Source organism: Rhyacophila brunnea, unplaced genomic scaffold, assembly GCF_057557595.1.
Source record: "Rhyacophila brunnea isolate RB1 unplaced genomic scaffold, BYU_Rbru_1.0 scaffold_6, whole genome shotgun sequence".
Lineage (NCBI taxonomy): Eukaryota > Metazoa > Arthropoda > Insecta > Trichoptera > Rhyacophilidae > Rhyacophila > Rhyacophila brunnea.
In genome coordinates, this window is record NW_028233276.1 from 43286912 (window position 1) to 43311449 (window position 24538).

General features: G+C 31.6%; 1 protein-coding gene across 1 annotated transcript in view; it reads right to left on the bottom strand.

Moving 5' to 3' along the window:
- Positions 1-24538, bottom strand: part of shg (DE-cadherin) — a 158511-nt gene that overhangs the window by 116903 nt on the left and 17070 nt on the right. The window contains exons 3-9 of the mRNA XM_085956835.1: positions 23460-23585; positions 17228-17353; positions 10529-10678; positions 6286-6471; positions 5160-5362; positions 4296-4473; positions 3689-4181 (exon numbers count right to left, since the gene is read on the bottom strand). Of these exons, the coding sequence (XP_085812961.1) occupies positions 3689-4181; positions 4296-4473; positions 5160-5362; positions 6286-6471; positions 10529-10678; positions 17228-17353; positions 23460-23585 (1462 nt within the window). The remainder of the gene's footprint in view (positions 1-3688; positions 4182-4295; positions 4474-5159; positions 5363-6285; positions 6472-10528; positions 10679-17227; positions 17354-23459; positions 23586-24538) is intronic.

Genomic DNA, 24538 nt, shown 5'->3' on the forward strand with positions numbered 1-24538 from the left:
CACAATAAGAAAAGAAAGAGCATCACAATGACACAACTATTTTTCCTGCAAAGTTTACTTATTGTTCAGGCCTTCATATACGCTGAAATCTTCGTTTTTTGATCTTTATCCCACACGACCTCCTATAGTATTTACCCCATAGTTAAAATTCATGACGTTAACAATTACAAATCGCTGATAATATTATGTTTTACGAGTGACACTTATGTGAATTGGACCGTCCGGACATTGCCACTTGGTTTTTCTATTTAACATCCCTGCTTGTACAGACGCGGCTTTCGTTGAGTGAAAAGTCTGTCATGGAAAGACACCTAACGATTGTTACGACACCGTATAAGGTAGGTATGTGAACTATATAGACACGTGACGAGGGATGTGCACAAACATGCTACATTCCATTTATTATAATACGAATACATAATATACCTACACTAATCATATTTACATGGTTATCGTCCGCTACTGGAAAATGGGTCATTAATACATGGAAAACGCTCAATATTTGTACCGAAACAATATTTGACTAAAACGATGATAATGCATTAGGTGCTAGTTAGTTTTGCTAACCTTTCTCTTACTATGCTATTCAAGTGTACAATTCAGTGCCGTTATGTTGCGTTACCGTACTTACTAGTTTCACGGAAATGATTGCATTTTAAAGGAAATTCCAGCAATAGAATAATAAATATTTTTTTAGCATTATCATTTTTTTGTCAAATATATAGAATCTTTTCTCAGGATTCGGGATTTCTTTAATATCAAATATTAATTGAAAAAAAAACGATTTTCTATATGGAAAAAGTGGACAGAAAACACAAAATTCAAGGACTGATCGGGGCATTTAACACAATTAAGCCAACGTCGATTCAAATTGAGCGCAATTTTTGCAACATCAGGGAATTTTGTGTCTCAAAAGCGTACGCGATTGTCAGACGCAGCGATTGACAGTCTGTGTTTTTTGAAATTCTATTTTAGTAATGTTTTAAATTATTTTTGTTTTCCTACTTCTATTTTGTTTGTCTTCTTACATAAGTTTTTAAAGTTTTTTTTTTAAATTTCCCGATTTCTCGAGAATTCTCGAGAATTTTTTTCTGGAAATCCCGAATCTCGAGAATTCCAAATTTCATAATTTCGGGAAATCCCGAATCTCGAGATTGAGATTTTCTCGGAAAATACCCAAATCTAGTTACAGTACAGGAAGGGTTAACTTGTACGTAGTTACTGCAAAGTAATTTTTAAAATGGATCTATACAGTTTCCTTGTTCTCCATAGATATAACATACTAAGTTTGTTTCGCATTACCATTAGGTACCCACTAGGTTAGGTACACATTAGGTCTTCACTTTTCGTGATTTATGGCATAAAAACACTGCTTTCGTTACACAACGTAAACCAATGTGAACTGCCCATAGTTTCCCGAAGGTCTAACTTTAAAATGAAAGTATAATCTTTTGTAGAAAGCGTAGAAATTCACGTTAAAAACTTTTATTCTTTGAAAGCCTTTTTTAATCACCCTGTAAAAAAATAATGCGGTGTAGTATATAAAAGTGTAAACCCTTCAAGAGTTATATTTTGTTTCAAAACTATTTTTTGCTTACCCTTTTTAAAAATACGAGTGGTGAAATTATACCATCATTTGATATCTAGTTACTTGGCTCGTCACAATTAGTTATCCTGCTAACATCGGAATTACTATCATTGAAATATCATTTTGTTTCTAGCTAACACCACCTATCGTATATGACAGGGTTGACAAACCTATGACACTCGTGCCAGAGGTGACACGTACGAAAATTTAGCTGGCACGTGAACGATTTAGAAATTCAAACTTGTAATGCATTTATATTTCATTTTTAAGCTGACAACACATTTTGTTATTACTGGAGGTTACCTATGATTGTTATTGGTTACAATGATTATTAGATTCAGCTAATGTTTGCCGTAGCAAGTGTCAGTGAAGACAAGTGCATGTATTTAATTTTATTTTATACATCCTATTTAACATGACTAGGGGAGTTTCAAAGTTGATAGACTGAGGAGTATGTCATGGTTTTTTTAGAATTACTAATAACCATGTCCTTGCTTTTTCGTACAAGGTTGGTAATTTTGAACAATCACAAATACCCAGGCTTTGAGAGAAACACAGATATTATATCCACATCGGGAATCGAACCCAGAACTCTCGGGTGGAAGGCCAGCGTCTTACGCATAGCGCCACGAGAGCTGCCAATATGTCATGATTAACGAAAGCAATAAAGCAGTAGGTATGTATTTTGTATTCAAGGACAGTTGTATGCAGGACATTGTCAGTAAAACACTATTCTGAGACAAACCATAAATCATTCCTTGAAAAAATCAAGGACGAACATAAAGAATTTATTGATTGGGAAATTAAAAATAAAATTATGCAATCAACAAAACGAATGAAATTAATCGGGAATCATTCAAATTAATTTACCTCAAACATAATCCTTAAAAATGGAGAAAAAAACTTCAGTGATGAGGAGTAGATATATTATGAAAGAAGCGAGGTTAAAATGCTCTCTCGATTTCTTTGAAAATATTGAAAAAAGGAAAAGAATATTCAAAGAATAAAAGATATGCCTTCGGCTGAAAACACGGTGAAAGATAGAATTTCAAGAACTGAATTGTAAGTTTTTTAAATTTTTCAATTGAATTCTTAAAAACTCCTTTTTTAATTTTTTCCACACGAAAAACTGCTCGGCACGTCAGATAGTCGAAAAATATTATTTGATAGATTTTGGCACGCGCACTTTAAAAGGTCCGCCCAGGTATATGGTGTAGGTACTGTAAGTTCCATTGCTCGTATTATTTTTGCGTAACGTCGGTATAAACCGCCCACATGGCAACGGAACTTAAAGTCACACGGTATTATCTAAAGATTTTAAAGGAACTATATAAACATTGTAAACGATCCCAATTTGACAGTTTGATGGTGAACGTAAATTAATTAAGTCTACAGAAAATCGGCAATACACTATTTTTCCTTTGTGAACAATATATAACTATGTTATGTCGTTACTATGAAACCCATTATAAATTCCAGTATGTAATCGAATATTAGCGTATAAAGTCAAATAAATTTAGTTTGTGATTTTGTATGTTAATTAGAATAAAACACAATATGTAGGTAGTACCCAATTACGAGTACCTACTTGTTTTGTAAAGCTTTGTTAAGTTTTTTGTGACAGAGAACTTCTTATTGGTATTCTTTATGTCTTCAATAAAATAACATGTATCTTTAAATCTATTATTGTAAATGGCTGTAAGATTGTATATTTTATGTTAGTTGAAAGTCATGTAGAATCGGACGAAACCGGTCCTGGTCATAATAACATTATATTGTAGAATGAGTACATACCTACAAAACATAGTGTTTTATTTAAAAGATAATTGGCAGTTGATACCATCAAATATTCATGGACAGTGAAGGTTCGCGGCATTGACAGATTTGTAGGCCAATTGATACAGAATATAATAAATAATATTTAACCTGTTACGATGGTGAATTTAGGTACTTAATACTTAAGAAGCGACCGTCTTATCTACTTCGTGAAAAAGCACCACTGTTCATGAAAATAATCAAATATTTGTAAGTAGTGAGAATCAGGGATGACAATTAAAAAGTAAGTAACAATGAAAATGATCCAAAATAATATATTCTTACCTGTATCATTATCCAAAGCGATGACCTGCGTTATCAGTTCGTTGATATTAGCGTCTTCTGGTACAGCCTCAGCGACGTAAAGATCTTGTGAAAAATGCGGGCTATTATCGTTTTTATCCGCAATACTTATCCTGAACACCTGTTCGCCGGTATTATGCTTGCCTTTTATAAGTGCCGACATAGAATTATCCCTCGCAATCACTTTTACATTATAAGAATCTTTTTCTTCTCTGTCAAATTTGACCAAAGTGGTAATATTTCCGGTTAACGGATCGATTTTGAAGAGGTCCGTATGGTCGGCAAGTTCGTATGATACTTGGTTATGGGCAGACGTTCCATCGGCGTCGATGGCCTTCACTTGAAATACCGGAGTTCCAGGGTCTTCATTTTCCGGTACAGTACCGGTTCTCATTTCAGTAAAAACCGGTATGTTATCGTTAACGTCTTCGACCACTATTTGGACGATTGTTTCGGCGGCCAAATTATATTTGTTCTGTGAGGAGATAGAATAAATAATTACAATTTTAAATAACAATAAAATTATTAAACACACATAATCGAGGATAATTAAATTTATTACACAAAACATAAGCTAAAAAAAAATTACCTGTACTCTGACAGTGAGAGTGTAGTCAGTAATTTTTTCGTAATCCATATGAACTCCAAGTTTTATATAGGCAGTATCACCGTCCGACTCCAAAATGAATGTATTTTTTTTATTGGTCTGCTCAGTTTGGCCGGAAACAAGTTCAAAGAGTAACTCTTTATCGTCAGGAATATTGGGCCTAAAATATAAATTTAAAAATAAATAAAGAGCGTGAAGGGTACGAATGGTACTCTAAATCAGTACTATGTATCACAATATTAAGTATCGGTTCACAAAAATAATTAAAAATAACATCCTTGTATTATGGTTACATGTAAATTGTACGTAAAACATTTCACCGTGGCACAGTTCGCCGTCAGCTTTCTTTAACATTAATTCAATTTATGAACATTAATTCAGTTTTCATAGCTGATTTTGGCAAAATTCATAAATTCAAGAATGAAAACCTAACCTAACAAATGATCCAGTATATCGGCTATTTTCAAAATTTATTTGCTGCTGGCTGCCTGTAAAGTATAAACGTAAACCGACAAGAACCGTGTTTTATTTAGACATAAATTCTATGTCAGTACTATACGACCCAAAGAGATTGGACGGTCTTTAATATACGGCCATATATTTCCGATACAACGCGAACTGCATACGTACAAGTTTCCGGACATGACCGAAACAAGGGGCAGTTTGTGCAGGCAGTCACATCACTCCCCCTGATTTGACCACCCCGGTGCGCAACACGTCATATTACACATAAGGTCCCCATGCTTACAGCGTTCAATTAATATCAAAATAAATATAAGAAAGGGTAATATCATGAATATAAACATATTATTATGTATAAAACAATTACATTCCAACTATACTTACACAGCTCTTAGGGTAGCTATTTGCATGTCGAAGTCGGTGAGATTTTCTAGGAGTACAATTGGATTATCAGGCACTAGTGTGAAGCTTGGACTTTTCTTGTTGGACTCTACAACTTGGATGTCCAGTTCGATGGAGTTCCTCAGCTGCTCTGTCCCCTTATCATTCACTGAAGCCCGAAGTTTAAACTTGTAGCCGGGCTTTTTCTGTTAAGAAAATTAAAATGATTTATGAGTGTACTATCCGAATTAGGGATTGCAATACCGGTATTCAATTATTTATGATACCGAAATACCGGTTTCATAAATCCAAAATACCGGTATTCTCGGTATTAAGAAAGCACACACGTTTATGTTTTCTGAAAATCAACTTAATGTTATTTTTTCATTACTTATCTACTAATTTGTAATAATTGTATATTGAATTTAGTATATAAGTGTTATGATGCCAAAACGGAAATATTTTGATTGAAACCAAAAAAGGGGAATAATAATAAAATAAATTCCATCATATATACATATAGAATTATCGTCGCTATGAATTAACATATTTCGAAAAAGAAAACATTCAAGTATTTCCAATTTTATTATTCTATATCTATTGACCCAACGTTGATCCAACAAGCGTTTAATTTAAGAGAAATATTTAGGATTACTAGGATTTATAGTATTGTTGAAAATCAGCAGTTCTACAATATTATGATCTACGCATATTTATTAAGGTCAACATAGTAAATCTAGGTAGGTACTTTAGATTGCAATAAAATAATGTTTTAAATAGATTTTAATAGCTATAGTTTTTGAAATAATAAATACCGATATACCGGTATTGATATATTCATTCGGTATTGCAACCCTACTTCTAAAAAAACACTACCTACAATATATTACGACAATATTAGATTATTTTATAGTTTAAAAGCGGACTTATTCATATTGAGGTCTTAGCCCCTAGATTATATTTTCTCTTTCAGATGTATTTTATTTGACTTTCTGCTGATAAGCTTTATCCTCTTAGGTATTTGTTGCATATTACACGGGGATAAAGTCCCAGAGGGATTGTTGCGAGGTATGAAAATAAATTTAATATGCCTTTGTAATCAATCACAATTAAATGTGTCAGTACTTACATCTATCGTTCTATTGAGGAAGATGAGACCGGTATCTCTGTCGATCTCAAAATAAATATGATCGCTCGATGATGTGTCTAAGCTGTACTGGACGATCGAATTGTTGCCATCATCGATGTCCGTCGCTGATATCCTCATCACCTCCCTCCCCGCCTGCAAATCCTGCGGCACTGATTCCGAATACGACTGCAAAAAATATATACATTAGAACGTTTCTTCGTGTCCAACAAATACATACACTAGACAGAAGATAAATTAAAACAAATACAACGCATTATAAAACAGTTACATGTTCAATGAAGGACTTACTAGGGTCAAATGTCGAACCTATGATATGCGATATTACTATGAACTATGACATAAAAATAATACACCATCCATTCAATGTTTAGTAACACACCGCACTTAAAACCCAACGATATATATATACCTACCTAAAATTATATAATGTGGTATATTTATTTTCATATAGAAATCATAAAAGTGTAACTGTTTTATTATAAACATATTTCAATAGTTTTCACATGAAAAGGGTCATCGAACATAGTATTAATGTTAAATTTTAATTGATTAAAGTTTTGTACTTTTATATTTAAGTAATATTTTGCGACCCAGGTTCCACCTTTCGGTGTCTTCAGGTACCTACTTACTATACACAAATTACAAATGCACAACGTAAATAGAATATAGTTAAAATCCTTTCATATTACACATTACACTGTTAATCAATTTTACTAGTATTTCCTTGTTGTATATTGATAATATGGTAGATTAGGTTTATATTTACATATTGTTAGGTTAGGTTAGGTTAGTAACCTAATAATAAAATGGTCGAAGTAAGTCATTGATAATGTTAGAATAATCATTTTCAATGTGAAAACTATCCTAATATAATATTTTGAAATGTTGGACAGATCCATTTGAATATTTAAAAGAACCTACATATTCAATTTCCATTTAATTACCTCAGTTGAGTAATAACTAATAAATTAAATCAGTTATCGGCTTATAATGTCGTGTGTTGCCAGGTCTGGCAAATACACATATTGTTTTTCAATGTGTGTTTTCGGCCCAGATTATGGGCCTAACAGGGTGAGCAAGTTGTTAAAATCCATTTCTCATAAAAACATAAATCTGTTAATACAACCTTGACTCTGTGGAGGCCCATATAATATGGTCGTCTTAGGATCCAACATGGTGAAGTAAGTAAGTGGACGAAACCGTTCCTGATTGCCAACTATGAATAGCATAGCTGTATATAGGTATATTTTATCTTCTTTTGTTAAAAAAAGATTTTGCTAAAAGGAACGCAATATACTCGTACTATATGTAAAAAAAATATTTAGTACCAATATCAGTAGGTATGCATTATTTATTGAATGGTAATTTCGAGTGCCACTAAACTTTGGCTTTTGGTATAGTGTATTTATGTCACGAAGTCGCATCCCCACCCCACCAATCGTGTTGGAAGATTAGTACTGGACGAGAGAGTGTAAGAGCTGGACTACAACTGAGCACAGTTTTGGAGCGGAGTCAAAACACAGAACACTTTAACTGTTCCAGTTTTTTTTATATTATAGATGATATTTACTGTTGAATGCTATCTATAGAAGGCATGCAATGAAAGACTTGTCCGCAATTGTGTTTTACGGAATAAATTATTAAGATGATTTATTGTATGTACAACTTTAGATAAAGTTTATTTGATTATTTGTTTTTAATATTTATAACATCAGTAAGTAATTGAAATTAAAAGATTCGCGTGGAGCTGGACTGGAGCAGATAGGTGTTTTGAGAATGGAGCGGGCAAATTAAAAAAAAAATGATTTGCTCCATATCCCTTGTCAAGTGATAATGGCACAATTTTTTCAAACGAGGTAATCTCCTGTTACTATTTTCACTATTATTTTATTTGGCAAATAATTCGTTCCTCTTTTGACGCACGACACTGTCGTTTGAACATTTCGGCGTTTCCCACTTAGCCTACATTACCGCCATAAACTCAATTTTTTTAACAACATCAGATGAGGAAATTCATAGTATTTACTTAAGGATATGTACAGCCAACTATCTATATGACATTTATTATCAAACGTCAATAATTTCGGAAATACACCCCCTCATCGGAAAATAATAGTCAAATAATATAACAATAACGCCGATATGTAGTTATGTTATATGGCATTAAAAAAATTGTACTCATATTATTTTATATATTTTTTTTATATTATATATATTGGTCATTAAAATATTGTTGTGAAAGATTGTTTCCATAATATATATGTAATTTATTTGAATTTTGAACGGCTGATTTGAATAGAGGAAAAATAAAAATTATAATGCTTGATACCAATTATTTAGTATCAAAAGTAGAACTATCCATACTTTTATATTGGAAACATATGATAGAAAATCGTCTTTTACGTTTTTAATTGTTTATGATAATATATCGTACCAATTAATAATTAATACCGAAAAGTCAGAATTATATTTCGTCGATAAGAAAGTAAAAGTTTCGTGTAAGATACGCAGCATTTATTCATTGATATTTTTTCTACATATGTAAAAGTACCTACCTATAGATAGTTCTATATTTGATTCCAAAAAAACTCATATAACCAACACGCTAATAATCAATTTAAAGTAATTTGTGAATTATTTACCAAATTAAAGAGTACCTATTTAGTATTATGCCGTGAGCTTGCCGTAATTTTTCTTTTTGAAAAAAAAGGTGTAGGTATATTTAATAATAGCTCTGCTGTTTGTTAGAATAAAAGTTTTTTGTATTAAAATATAATATTTTTAAATCGAAAAAAGTAGCGTTTTTTAATTAAAAATTACAAATCTTGTTGCCCTGAGTCGTCTGATATCATAAGTAGAAGTTATGGTACCATCTACTTAATGTGTGATAATTCTATATTTGATACCAGACGACTCATTTATCAGTTATAAAAAAGTGTTGTGTACTTGTGCCAGTTTAATTCTAAAGAAATGTGTAGAAAACAAGTTTCACTTAAATGAAACATAATAATTTCTAAACATAGTAGTGCTGTGCTAGTTAAAAAAACCTAATTTTGCTATCTACATGGTGCGTAAGAGTCTAACAAAAATCAACATGCATTAAATAATAAAAATGAAAACATTTACACAACTAAAAAGTAACACAAATAAAAACTGTCGAAAACATTACTCCAAAGCATAAAATGAACTTTTTCAAAACAAACCTTCCAGACATTCCCACGAAAGACCTAATTTGTAACATAGTTGTATTGTTTTTTTTTAATTGTTCGAAATAAATGAAAATAACAAAAAATATATTTTTTTAAAAGAGGCATTAAATACATAATATGTATAATAATAAAGATTCTGAATCTTTTTATATGAAAATAGAGATATAATAATTTATAATCTATCCGCCGTAAGATGTCAGATAGCTAAATCGAACATGTCCTTGTCTTTTGACGTAAATATGTAACATCATTTTTTTAACAAATCACCGAATCAAACAATATTATCGACGTTCGTAAAATGTTATATTACATTGACAAATGTTGATATTAGTTACCAAATGGTACTGCGGTTAAATCTATTGAGAGTTATCTAAGCAGGACAGCATGTATTTTCCAGCTATATGCCATCATAATTAGGAGTACAAAATTTGATACACTATATAATTTTTTTAATAAGATTATATTTTTTTATAAATGCCTAATAAAATGTAGTAACAGTCGTCATTTCTGTTATTTAGTAGACTTAATAATATATAAAAGCATATTTCCACATACAGACAAAAATATAAACATTGTATTGTATATTTTTATTTCAGAATATTTTCTAAGCATTGCTATTTTTTTTTACTATTATATTTTTAATCTAAGTGCGGTAACACATTTCCTAGTCTAAATCTATGCATTATCATAAACACAAACTTACACATAGATTAATTAAGTATTTAAGACATATTTGATAAACTTTTATTTGGTAGTTTTAGGGCAACCTACCTACTATTAAAATTTTTAAAAAAATGATCTGTTATAAAAAAAAAACTATACTTTTCAATATTGTAGTGTATTAAGCAATTTATAGATTACAAATATTGTACTTATAAATTTTACTCAATGCAATTTGTCGATACAACTGAAAATCTGATATTTTAAGTTTTCGGGACAGTTTTAATAATCAGAGAAACTCTTTCAATACCTGTGACAAAAAGGTACGGAATATAATGAAATACTAAACATACCACTTTATCAAAGACCGGTTGATTGTCGTTGATGTCTTCAATGATGACCTTGAGGTTACAGGTGTCGTCAAGCGTGGGCACGCCATTATCAGTCGCTCGCACTGTGATATAGGCTTCTTTTTCTCTGGCCGGCTCATCGCGGTCAAACGTCTGCAACAAACGAAAACAGTGAATAATAAAATAGCTAAAATTAAAACAGAAAAAATGTTAAAAAAAAAACACGGCATAACGATGGACGTAAAGGTGTGAAAAAATTGGTTTCAGATAGAAAACGCGTTTTTGAAAATGATATAGCTGTGATTATGTGAATTTCTTTAAGATTATTCTCGATTCAAAAGTAATTTCGGCGCTGCAATAATCGTAATTTAAATAATACCTACATCAGTGTGTTATCTAATAGATCGTAGCGTATTAATACATTTACTGCTGACCAGTTAATTACTTTTTAATTAAGTACCACATTTAAATATCATGTTAATTATATATAATGTCCAATTACTGCAAACGCGCCAGTCGCGTTGTTAGCACTAAATGAGTTAATAGTGTTTTAGATTGTTTCCTTATTATTGGCGTACCAGGATTTGGTTTGACTACTGTACTACGATTAAAAATACTTTTAAACTTAATTTTACTTGTCATTCATTAGAAAGTGATAAGACGCTTAGACAACTAGGCATCTTTAAAATAATTCTGGGGCATAAATCGTATTTAATGCCGGACTGTGTAAAATATGACAAATCGTTTATAATTATTAAATTACATCTAATAATAATATTAAATTATGGAGAATTATTGTTCTTAGAATCTGCAATCTATATTCTAAATCGTAAGTGACTTGATAAGTAATTTAAGTAGGAACATAAATGATTGAGTTCAATGAAAATTACGAAATGTGCGATAATGTTATGTTATTAATTTTATCTCAACAACTATAATAAAGTGATAGACGAGAAAATATTGTAACATACGCTTGCGAACTAGGCATCGGCACCCACACAAAACCGCCCGGACATTACCCCCAAACCAAATCCGCCCGTGCGAGTGCTCGTCAATACCGCTCGGACAAATCCGCCTAGACAAAACCGCCCGCAAAAAATACAAAAACATAAAACTATTTTTTTGTTTTTTCGAATTTCGTATCGATAGAAATTTACATACTTACGATAATCAGTGTAATTTGAGATTTAATCCGTTGCAGCTGTTCGTAGAGTAATAACATAAAATCATCAGCTTTTATCACTTAGTACTAAAAACAAAAAAAAATCCGATAATACGTGTTTAATCCGATTTAGAATATTGAAATTTAATTTTAGATAATTAATATTTTTGAAGTTATACTTTTTTATGCGCATTTGGAAAATCAGATCAGTGTATTTTTGGCGTGTGACTTGTAACACATAATTTATTTTTTCACACAAAAATAAACGCACTCGATTGGATTCGAATCACCGATTGTTCGGTTATCAGCTGAACGCACTACCATTACGCCACAGTATGATACTCCAATCGTGACGATTATACAGTATAATATTACAGTTTAGAATTGTTACGTTGCCTAGGCAGCGAATTTATTATTTTCGGCCGATTGCAATTCCTTACGTAAACAAACTATTAAACGTCATAGTGGCAGTTGTTACTTTAAAAATAAATACAACGATAAATAATTATATAATTTAGTAATATGAGTTACAGTGTATAGAAATAAACCAACGGCGTTCCAATAAGCGGTCCTTTTTCGTGAGTGTGTAATTTCACAAGATAATTAAGAGCTAGTCGAAGAATCTAGGTTATCACAAGCTTCGTTTTGTTACGCCACATAAGCATAAATTCTATCGCGCGTACATAAGTACACACGCCGATTTTTTTATTATTATCTGTATTTTTATATATCTTTATTCGTATGTTTTTTTTATTTGTGTATCTAAAATATAATATTATGTATAAATAAAAATTGTCTCATTTCTAAATTATTGTTTTGGCGGCAATTTCCGGACGGTTTTGGTTCGGGCGGTTTTGTCGGGACCCCTGATTATTAAATTCCCTTTAATAATGATAATTAGATATGAGGAAATTGTGATAGACGTTCTTAGAAACTGCAATATATATTCTATATCGTGGGCGACTTGATAAGTTAGTAATTCAAGTAGATACTTAAATGATTGAGTTCAATGAAAATTACGAAATGTCATGTGATGCTATTAGTTTTCTCTGAACAACCACTTGGATAAATTCCACGATATTTGTCATAAAATACTATTGCTTACCCAAGTGGTAAGTGGGAAAGCTACCGTTAAAATTTTTTCACATGTTAATCATTCGAGTATTACGCAAATATTTACAGTAATAAGGATTATTTCTAGACAATTTTATCACGTATTAACTTTGCATCTGAAAATAAATCGACAATATAAAAGTTTCCCAATAAGTTTCGTTCGATGTTGTTTAACATATAATTTTTTTTAAATAATCAATTAATTGGAATGTGAAATTTTTTCAACAAATTATCTTTTATATTAAATGTGCAATTGCACTAAGTAGGTATGTATTTGTCTTGGTTTATCTATGTATATTTGTCTGCAACACATAAGCTGCCTCTCTTTGTGAATACGTATGCTGCTACATCAACAGTTAATACAATATTCTGTATAATGTTTTATACTTAAGTACTATTCATTTTTTAAATCATTGACATTAGATTGTAATGCCGTGTAATATAAATTCAGTATTAATTCATACAAAAGTGTAGGCAATTATGGAAGTTGTCAGTGACACGGTGTCCATGCTTTAAATGCCACAAACGGGCAGACGTAACTTTTAGGGGTTTCAGTCCAATTAAAAGTTCTGCACGGCGGAACTTTATCCTGATTATGCACCGGAAATGCTCAAATTTTTCCATGATTAGCAGCCAGATACATATGAAAATACATATAAATATTTTTCAATTTTCTTAAACAACTATTGACACGCATTATGGATCATTAAATTGATCTGGTTTGACCATTAAAAAAATCACCAGTAATAAAAAAGTGATTTTTATTGCATTATATTATACATAAAATATTTAACTTGGGCTTAGTTCTATTCGCTAAGGTAATTTTACGATATGTGGAAGGGCGAGTAAGCAAAAAATCAAAATTATATTTCAATCTCAGTGTAATGTTAATTATATTGCTATTATTATATATATATAATTATATTCCCTGACCCAGCGAACTTCGTACCGCCTCAGAATCAATAATCTTGTGTTAACTTATTAGCTGAATTAAATTCAGTTTTTTATTAAGTTAAAATGAATACTCAAAATGAATAAGTTCAATAAATGTGCAAAAACCAATTCAAAATGATAAGTATTTAAATTACATTTAACTGCACACACTGTATAACCACGATGACCGCGTGGATTAAGCGCCAGTGTATAGTGTCGAGGGTCCCAGGTTCGAATCCTGGGTCTGGCAAGTTCACATATTGTTTTTCAATTTGTGCATGAGTCAGAATATTGTCGCTAATACGTTGAGCAAGTGGCTGACATCCATTTCTCGTAAAAATAAAATCTGTTAATACAAACCTCCACTCTGTGGAGGCCCATATGATCCTATTAGGATCGGACATGGTCAAAAGAAAAAAAAAGAATGAAATTCACGTGGCAGCAAGGCATTTGCTTTATTGACGCGAATCTAAATAATTCGCGTAGCATTGTTGCACTACTTTCTGTTAAACTATTTGCTCGATGGGTTGCACTCGGGTAGATTCCCTTCATTGAAGTACCTTGTGATATACGACATTTTTTGTTTTGTTGTCAGGTGCGAAAACAAATAAAGCAGATGGTTTGCTGACACATGAATATTTTACGTACAATTGACCGTGAGAGAAACATTCATTTTATAGATTCAGGCCACAAACACTCAAGGATTGGCCTTGTAATTTGTTGATCGTCATGCCGAATGCAAGACGAATTGGAAATTGAATTCGTTTAAACTTGAATGGCATATCGGTTGGGATCATCGAAATTCTTGGAATGAGAACTTCCTCACCTTTGAACATTCATTTGATTATCGTCGCGTGAATCAAATTGCCCATGAGTTTTCTCACCACCAAACGCGTTCCGTTACATAGTTTTGGTTGGTTCAGGTTTCAAAGTATGATGACTACCGAGCCAACCTTCAGTTGTTAATTGTGCGGTGGCAAGCCAGGCAGATCCAATGAGTTTAAAAATTCAGTTGGATAGTTGGTTGCTTCGTCTTCGTTTGTTACACAGTCGATAGATTTGAAGGAATGCAGTGGACCAACGATTTCATTTTGAATTGTGAAGTTTAAGTGATCCACATCTATGTTCTTTGCGGCAAGACTGCTCGTTCACTCAACCAATTGTGATTTTGTGGTTAGCAATGATGTTCGGTAACACTTTGTTGATGAGTTCGTCCTTAGTTGAGACGAAATTGCAAAAATTCAGCGGAAACGAAATCAATCCGTTCGATTCATCAACAGGAACACGGCCGTTACCGATAGTCAGAAATTACTTGGAGAAATCTTCGGCAGATGGATCGTTTAGCAATACAACTTGCACGTTTGTCGTCAGCTAACGTTTCTTCACATGGCACCACAGAGTCGATGATTTGAGGCAAGCATTTATTTCATCGGCAGCGGTCAATCTTGGAATGACTGGTAGTGTTTGGCGGAAATCGCCAGATAGTAGAATCACTACGCCTCCAAAACTTCTTGAGTCATTGCGCAGATTTTCATAGTTCGATTGAGTGCTTTCAATGCGCGTTTGTGCGCCATTGTGCATTCATCCCAGGTGATGATTTTACTTGCTAACAAAACTTTGGCCATTACTGAGTGTTTCGCAATCTTGCATGTCGGTTTTTCAGTCGTTGGCAGGTTTAAGGGCAATTTCAACTTTGAATGAGGCATTCGGCATCCTTCTAGCAACGTGGCCGCTATCCCAGAAGAAGCAACTGCTACAGCATTTTCGGATCTCGCACGCCAAAATCAATAACATGAGGAATGTCTTCCCAGTTCCACCGGGCGCGTCGAGGAAAAATAAGCCACCATTTCCATCATTAATTGCCTTCATTAATGTATCTTACACTTCTTTCTGTTGGGGGTTCAACAGTGGTACATTCGTTCGAACTGATTGGTTCAATGCATCTCGATTGAAAGCGTCGTTCATTCCACGATGTGGCGTTGGCATTCCTAACTTGACTAACAAACTGCCGCACATGAGGTAACACATATTATATTCGATCAAAAGCAAAGCCTGGTTATGTATCTCCTCATTCACATTGAGATCTTGATTCCCTGAACTGACACGAATTCGATGTAAAATGTCTTCTGACATGTCATCCTTGTACTTGTTTCACAGTTCATGTGGATTTGATGGGAAGCATGTCGAAATAATGATAGCAAATAATGTGCGTATCTGATTTGGAGATGTAGAAACAATTGCTTCAGCGATTGTCATATCCTAATGAGTATCGTTTTCAAGCAAATTGAGCTGTTGACATGAAGCACGAAATGTTGGGCACACTACACCATTGACAGTTAGACATTTCGACTACCATTCTTTCTTCTGTTTGTTTGTTTCTTGTTTATTGTTTCTGTCATGTATCAGAGATGGCGTTGTATATGGATTTAATTTTTTTGTGATTTTCTTTTATTTTCAAATGCGCGAGGTTCATTGTTCAAAATGTCAAAATGTATGAGAAAATGAATTTTCTTCATAATTTATTTTTTCCGTGATTTATCCGATATTTTAATAGTTATTCTGCTATTCCGGGCGGAGACAAATCCAACAAAACAAAGATTATAATAATCTGTCCAGCCGTTCTTGAGTTATAAATGGTGTAACTAAACCGACTTTGTTTTATATATATATATATAGATTATATGCTTCATAACTTTGCACTCCGGCTCTAGGATGAAAATGATGTTATATATTCTAAAAATATATTTTTGACATATACCTACTATCTATTTATTTATTATTTATTTATTTCTATATACATGAATACAAGTGAATATAATTTAATCTAATTGTATGTGAGGTAATCAGACAAAGAGGCGTATCAGTATAGCAAAAAGTGCAACGTTATAAAACGTATACTCTAGTAGAGTTCCCTGAATAAATAGAACAGTGACAAAACAGAACACTGATAAATAGAACTTTGATCTTTCAGGAAAAATATAATATTTAATATTGAAATTGTCGTATCTCTATATTATGTTGTATAGATTTTTAATAAAACACAGGTTTATATATTATAATGTCTGCATTCATAATCACTGGAAAGCCTCAATTAAACGGGACTCTACTCGGTGTTACCGGCAAGCTAGGTATATCTCGTCTTACTCGGCTAGGCACAACAAAATAATGAGTTTAATAATTCTGTGAAGTTGTGAATGTAAAAGCAAGCAGATAAATTGAGATTTTTACGGTGAACGGCCAACATGCAGTAATTATATAAAATATTCAATATTTACTTAAGTTTTATAGATATTTAATAATTAATAAATAAATACGACATAAATGTATGTTTTATTATGTTCTGTTTTGTCTGGTTAACAGTAGTATATATCAACTAAACTACATCGATATAATTATTGTGGAATTGTGGTTGCGCCGAGTACGAATGTGTGAGGCCACTTACAATATTAAAAAAGTGATATTGGGTATAAGGCTAAGAAACACAATTAACTTACATATGCCGTGGTGATGACTCCTGTGTGGCTGTCAATTGAGAATTTTTGTTTCTCGCCCGAAGTTGAAACGAACTGATATTTGACAGTTCCGCCGCTTTCCGGAGGGTCTATGTCGAACGCTTGTACCTGAAATAATAAAAAACAATTACAATATGTTACCGTCTACAAGATTATAAAAAAAATAAGATATCAAGTAACACAAAAATTAATTATCAACCGTACTTGTGAACACCAATACATGTACACGTGTATAATGGATTAGAATTAGAAGAACGAGTCATCAAAAACATTTAAAAAAAAAAAAAAAAAACATATGTAATGCGAAGTGGTCGGTTCAATGTTAGAAAAGCATTGAAATCCTCGCATGCTTTCGTGAATTCCCTACGAATAACTGTAGTAGCAAAATAATGCCATTTTGTAGGAGAGCCATTTGAAGTTTAAAATCTCTCAAACATTCTCTGTAAATACATGAACATGGAAGTCTTGCTGTACTTATATTATGGAACAAATGTCTCTTTTTAACAACGTTCCCATTTTTCCTTATAAAATTGATATATTTTAATAATTTCAAGTTAAATATGATACTATTTTATTAAGACATTTACATGTTTTAATTGTTAGATATCGATATATGTGTCAGTACATTTCAAAATCAGCCAAGTCCACTTTTAGGTATTTTTAACTTTTTTTGAATTACTGAAGAACTACTGCTTTTTAACATTTCTGCATTATCAAAATGTGGAATTTATTAATTTTAAATATTCTATACTCGAAATAATATAAACTTTCACGTTTGTGACTGTATTTGAGAAAACAAAAAGCTGTTTTTCTCCTATTATCTATTATGGACTTGGCTGATTTTGAAATCTAGCGACACAATAGACATCGTAAATTAATTACGACAGTATTTTACTCGATTTAACAGAGAAAAGTAGTATATAAAAGTATATTAGAAAAAATATATATTATGAATGGCTGTTTTGCTTACAGCTGCTTTGAGTTTGACATACGAAAGTATTTTATTAATTAGTAAAAAAAACCAAATCCAATCATATCGATAACCCTGAATCAATGTCAGACTTACAGTAATATTTTACTGGCGATGCATTATGTTTATATGGCTTCATATATATATATATTGTGTTTATACAAGTACGTACAAAAAATACAAAGTATTTAATTCACAAAGTTTGAGAAAAAGTAATTGCCAATAGATTACTTAGATTTAAATGTAAACTGTGTTTTTTTATCATTTGCGTCAATATTGTATAGTAAACAATAACGATGAAAATCCGTATATGATTAAGGTATCAGATATATTTAAATGCAATAATGAACAAAATAAATGTTTAATATGCTTATCGTTCGGTAGCGTCATACGTATGTGAAATGCAATAATGCAAAGTCAGAGGTGTCATAGAATATCAGTTATTGACTGAGGTGCATTATCAATATATAATCAAAAGTCACATTGTCAGTCTTAACCGACAAACAAATAATAGGGTTAATAATGTAGTAAGAATAACCGGTTCATCAATTGGCAAATGTAATGAAAATAAGTTGAAAACGTAGGCTTTGTTAATATATTTCACCTGCGGCACTGTTACTATTAGTATCGTCGTTTTAAAGGTAAAAATCACAGTGACATTGCGTTATCAGTTTTGCGAATACCACCTCATCGAAAATACCCATGACTTCATAAAAGATACTTATTTATCGTGGGAATAAGATACATAATAAATTTAAAATAAATACTATCAAATTATAAGAAATATACAGGAGTTACAGACACATAAAACTGCTACCTACTAAACTAAAAGTAATTTCTGTTGTGTTATCTACAATCCACGTCACATGTTTTTTTTTTCATTATCGTCATTTATGATTTTTAAAAAATCAATAAAATTCACGTAGGTACGTAGTTGCAAAGCTGACTACAATAAAAAAAACTGAAATAAATTATGTGATTCATTGTGAATTTTAAACAATCCCTTACTATTCAGTTCGCGATATGAAAACAATTTATAGCCAATGCAATTTTTACAAGCTAGGTTGAAATAACAGGGTTCATAGCGAGTTTTCCAACAACCCCTTTTCAAAAAAATCTTTTTATTCAACGAATATTTGAAAATGTAACATTATTTATCAAACATACCTACATAACGCAAAATGTATGTATATCCTCAATATTTTGAATTCGTTGAATAAGGTTAAGACTACAATTTGATGTGATCTTGATGATGGTGATAATCAAGGTAAATATTATAATTCCTATCTACCTATCCACCCACGGTGGCCGCGCGGCTTAAGCGTTGGACTATCACGCCGTGACAGTGTACCACCAATTATTGTAGATAACCGCCTCGTTTATTTTGGACAAATAAAAATAACGAAAAAGTGTTACCGTGTTAACTAGTTAGAATAGCCATTTTACTTTAACTCGCGATATGAGTAAAACGCTGGGTTTAATTCCATACTGTATGATGCGCTGCAAGTTCGATAGTCTCTATACACTAGTGAAATGAAATTCTAGATCTGGCAAGCATTTATGTGTCACCATTGGAAATGTTTTCGAAACCCTTTGGTATTTAGCCATTAAAGCGCTTCATTTTGCACCGTTTGGTTATTAAATTTTGTTGCCTTCATAAATTCGCGAACGACAAGACGGGGGAGGCCTCTTTCTACCTGGTTGATATGAGAAAATAACTTTAAAGCAATTTCCAATAAATGGGGCGCAACAATGCAAAATCAATAATCGTATTTCCACGTGGAGCCGCGAATACAATGTTTAAAATGGCGCTATTCGTCTCAAACTAACGGTATGTAAACCGATTTTATGGCGAAATTTAGTATAGAGCAAAAAAAAGTTCAGCGCATTATTGCTTAATGATTCGTAAGGGAAGTTTTTTGGCTTTTCGCCGGCTACGTCGTCATTATTTATATTTATGGAGGCACTCATAGCTAGGCCTGTTTGTTTTACAATCAAAGTTCTAGGAATAAAAGGAATACGCACATTTTCATGAGAATGCTCTCTCGTGAGATAAATGAACCAGAATATAACTTACAGCAAAGACGAATATAATATATCTTTACGCGTAGAACGAAAACTGCATAAATTCAAGAGTGTATACTGAGTAGGAATTGCAATCAAACAAAGAATTTTCAATTCCGTTGAACTGTTTTCGATCCGGGTCACGGCATTAGCGAAAACATTAAACCCATTTCTTTCCATTTGTAGATATTTGTAACAAACCAGATAATAAGCATTATAATTACAAAATAAAAAGAACTTTTTAAATAAGTACAACGTTTTTAAATTTTCTGTTGAATCATATAAACTTGACTTGACTAGCTCAAACGATCAAAAAAATTTGTACTTGATAGAAATAATACTGAAATGTCATTTTGACAATATGTCATATTGATTTCTATAGTAACGCACGTATATATTATTAATTTAGCTGCTAGGACCCCAGCCCCTAGCAATCAATATTGGTGTCGAAATAACTTTTCATACAAAACAGAATTAACTGAAAATGAATTCAATTCTACTTAAAAATGGCTAAAAGTATGAAAAAAAATGGCCATAAAAGTTTCAAATGTATAGCTAGTCGGGAAGTTAATTAAAAATCGATTTCAAGATTTGTACCGGACAAATCACCACCGGACAAATAAGAATACGAGCTAAAAACAACGTTGTAATAATAAAAATCCATAGAACAGTTTACATTCAGAGACAATAATTCAATACTTACTCAAGTTAATGTTTTATAGTTACGTAGGTACCTATACTTTTTTATGATAATTCCCGTAATAACCCAACAGATCGTTTTATTCTCAATTTCAATCAACGACTTTGAAAGAAATACGCTTTATAGTAATAATATAGTTTATAAGATCATGATATTTCGGTTTCTGAGATAAGAAAATACAGTGCTTTATAATGACATATCTATACATCTTTCCTATAATGTCTACAGATTTTTAGTTATCAGAGGTAGGTAGGTACTCTTAATTTTTGGCCATTCTACGGGACATGGCATGGCGCCAATTTAACATTAACGCGTGTGTTTGAACATATACCTAACCGAAATGGCGTATTTCAAAAAATACTACCTTATTCTTAGTTTAATAATTAGTATGAAATCATTATTCGTCGGATGTTTATCACACTTGAATGTTCAAAGACATAGTTTATAATAAGTATCTTTAGAATTATCTTCAAATGTGTTAATCTTGCCCATTTTTTGAATAATAAAATGCCTAATTCTTGTCAAATTTGGGATCACAGAGATTATCAATATAATTTTTTATCGTAAATATTTCACTATAATAATGTCAACATAAATTTTACTAATGGTTTTACGATTAAAAATTAATAAATGTAAAAAATCTTAACACCACTGCACATGGATGTACTGAAATATGACTATATTGTAAAACATTAGATCGATAGATTTAAAAGAATACTATTTTATGTAATAAAAATACTTTATGCAGTCATCAAATGTTTGAAATAAATATAAAGGATAGTAAGGCTTCAAAATGATATAAATAGATTACTACGCCTACGCGGCGCACGTCCCCCCTTAACAAAATTGTTTAAAATCCGTAAGAAAATCAGTTATTATAAAAGTAGGCATATTTCAAAATATAACAAAATACTAAATTTAGTTTTTCGATGAAACGTTTATGTACATACGAGTATCTAACATGTGGGTTTATCTTATCTTTGAACAAGTCATAAATTATATTTGTTCAACAGCCGGTAAAGGTACTAGGTATGTAGTAAGTTACCTACCTTTGTTAATGTAATACATAGGTACCTATTGATTTTCTGATAAGGAATACCTACTTATTATCTATAGTTGATACGCTATGTTTCCCTGAAAGAGAAAAAATGTGTCAGCTTAATAATTGTACGCGAACAATAATTATTATTACATTACTACCATGTTTAATCCTGAGAGGATTATATGCCCCCCCAAAGAATGGAAATTGTATTTACAGATTTAAGGCGAAGTCTTCACTGAGCCTTTTTTAAAGAGGCACCTAGCGGAAAAATACGAAGCTTGCAATTTGAGATATTTTTTTTGATAACTTACAATTTCAACTGTATTAATGAATAAATATGTATCTGAAAACATTAAAAAGAAAAATATTTTTTATTTTAAGTCAAAGATAAACTTACAATTGTAAAAAATGTAATTAAATGTGAATTTGTTAAATCGGACCGCACCCTATTATTACATATATTTTATGGTCATATGTATTATTAAAATTCAGTTTATTAAGTTTTCTAAGCATCACCTAAGAGATTTTTGACAAATTCATAGTTTTAATATTTTTTTATATCTATTTTAAAAAACATCCATTTTTATAAAAAATATAAATGTGTAAAGCTTGAAATCCTTTTTATTTATATCAAATTTTATTCATGTATGGTCCTAATATTGAAGCTTGATTTGATATAAATAAAAAGGATTTCAAGTTATACACATTTATATTTTTTTTATAAAAATCGATGTTTTTTAAAATAGATAATATTTATTATATTATATTAATAATATTTTTAAAAGATTTTAATAGCTATATTTATTGATAAGTACCTACTTCTGTTTTTTTATGTTTAAGAAATACCGGTATTCAATAAGAAATACCGAAAAACCGGTATTGACATTTTCATTCGGTATTGCAATCCCTATCTATACACTTCTTTTCCTGGATAATTCCGGCTGTTGAAATTGCGGACACACTTTGTTATGACTTGATTTAAAAAATCCCTATAGATAGTTAGTTGGATCACAACCAGACACACCAAATCCCGAAATATTTGAGACTACCGAAGTTAAATTTAATCTATGGCTACCGACCAATATTATGAAAAAAGATCCCACATGTGATCAAATTTTTTTAAATACGGTCGGAATAATGCATATTATGACAAGGCAAAGAGTAGCTTAAAAAAGCTCACAAACCTGAATCTGGAGGGAATATATTTAAAAAAAAAAATTGATTAGGTTTGATTCCATAATGAAAATTTTTAATAGTAGGTAATATATTTTAAGACTGGTTCTTGTCCTGATTTGTCTCAGATATATAGTAGACAACCATCATACTTCATAACCGCAGTTCACGGGTTCAAGTCACGCGGCGGACTTAAATAATCATTTTCACCTTTTCTACTTAGATGTTTACTAAATTTATTAGGAATAAAGTGTGTTTTTCTTACCGTATAGACGTACGTTCCGACACTTGACTCTTCTTTTACGGATGGCGTATAGCTCGTACAATTTGTAAAAAAAGGTTTGTGGTTGTCCTTCACTGACAACTTCGGCTGCACTACTTGGGGGGCGCTCTGCAAAAAAAAAAAAAAAATCATTTGATGCTTCTACAAAGTCATAATACATAATTTTTATATTAGTTTAGCTTTAGATAGACACATGCTTCTCTCCACCACATAACGCGTCTCCGCACCTTTTCAGGCATACACCGTGACGTGACGAAAGAGAAGCGTTCGTCAAAGTTGTGCTTGGAGTCTCGCGAAAGAACTTCCCAATACCCTGTTTGTGGGAATGGTTTGCATTGAAAAGTGCTAGAGTGAGTTTCAATTATACAGATTCTATACCGTTCTTTGCACAGCTCGCCATTCATGGCGGGTGTGCCACTAAGTAACCTTGCTAACTTTCACATTTTTTCTAGCATTGTCTAATAAAGCTTAGAAAATACGTACCTGGGAAATAGTGGTAAATCTAACATTTCTCAATGCAGAAAAAAAATAATAAAAACAAAAATATTAAATGAAATTTACTAAATCAACATGAGGCCTTTTGTACCTACACTATAATTTAAAAATACAATAAATTAACCATTTTTCTATTAATACAATTAATTTAATGCCTAATGATTTATTTGTTAACATATATTATGAACTCGCGAAGAGAATATTCAAAATAATAAATTATTTGCAAAAATAGTTTCTAGACATTTTTTTAAAGTTACGACAAAATCTGATGTCTTTTCTGCTATTCTATCGCGTATTTATGTCAATGACAGTTTGCGACAAGTAATGATATACAAATAGAATTAGTATTATAGTAGATTGTTGAAACAATAGGCCTGATTTAAGGGTACTTACTATCTGCCCTTATTCGCTCGCTTAGCATTTAGTTTTTTTTTATATAAATTAATTTTCTGGACTCTACTTGGGATCCATATCTTTCATTCAAACCATCAAACACCGTGCATTTACAATACGGAATTATATAATATAAAATAATTAAATTGTTTTTAAATGAACTGCGCGCCACT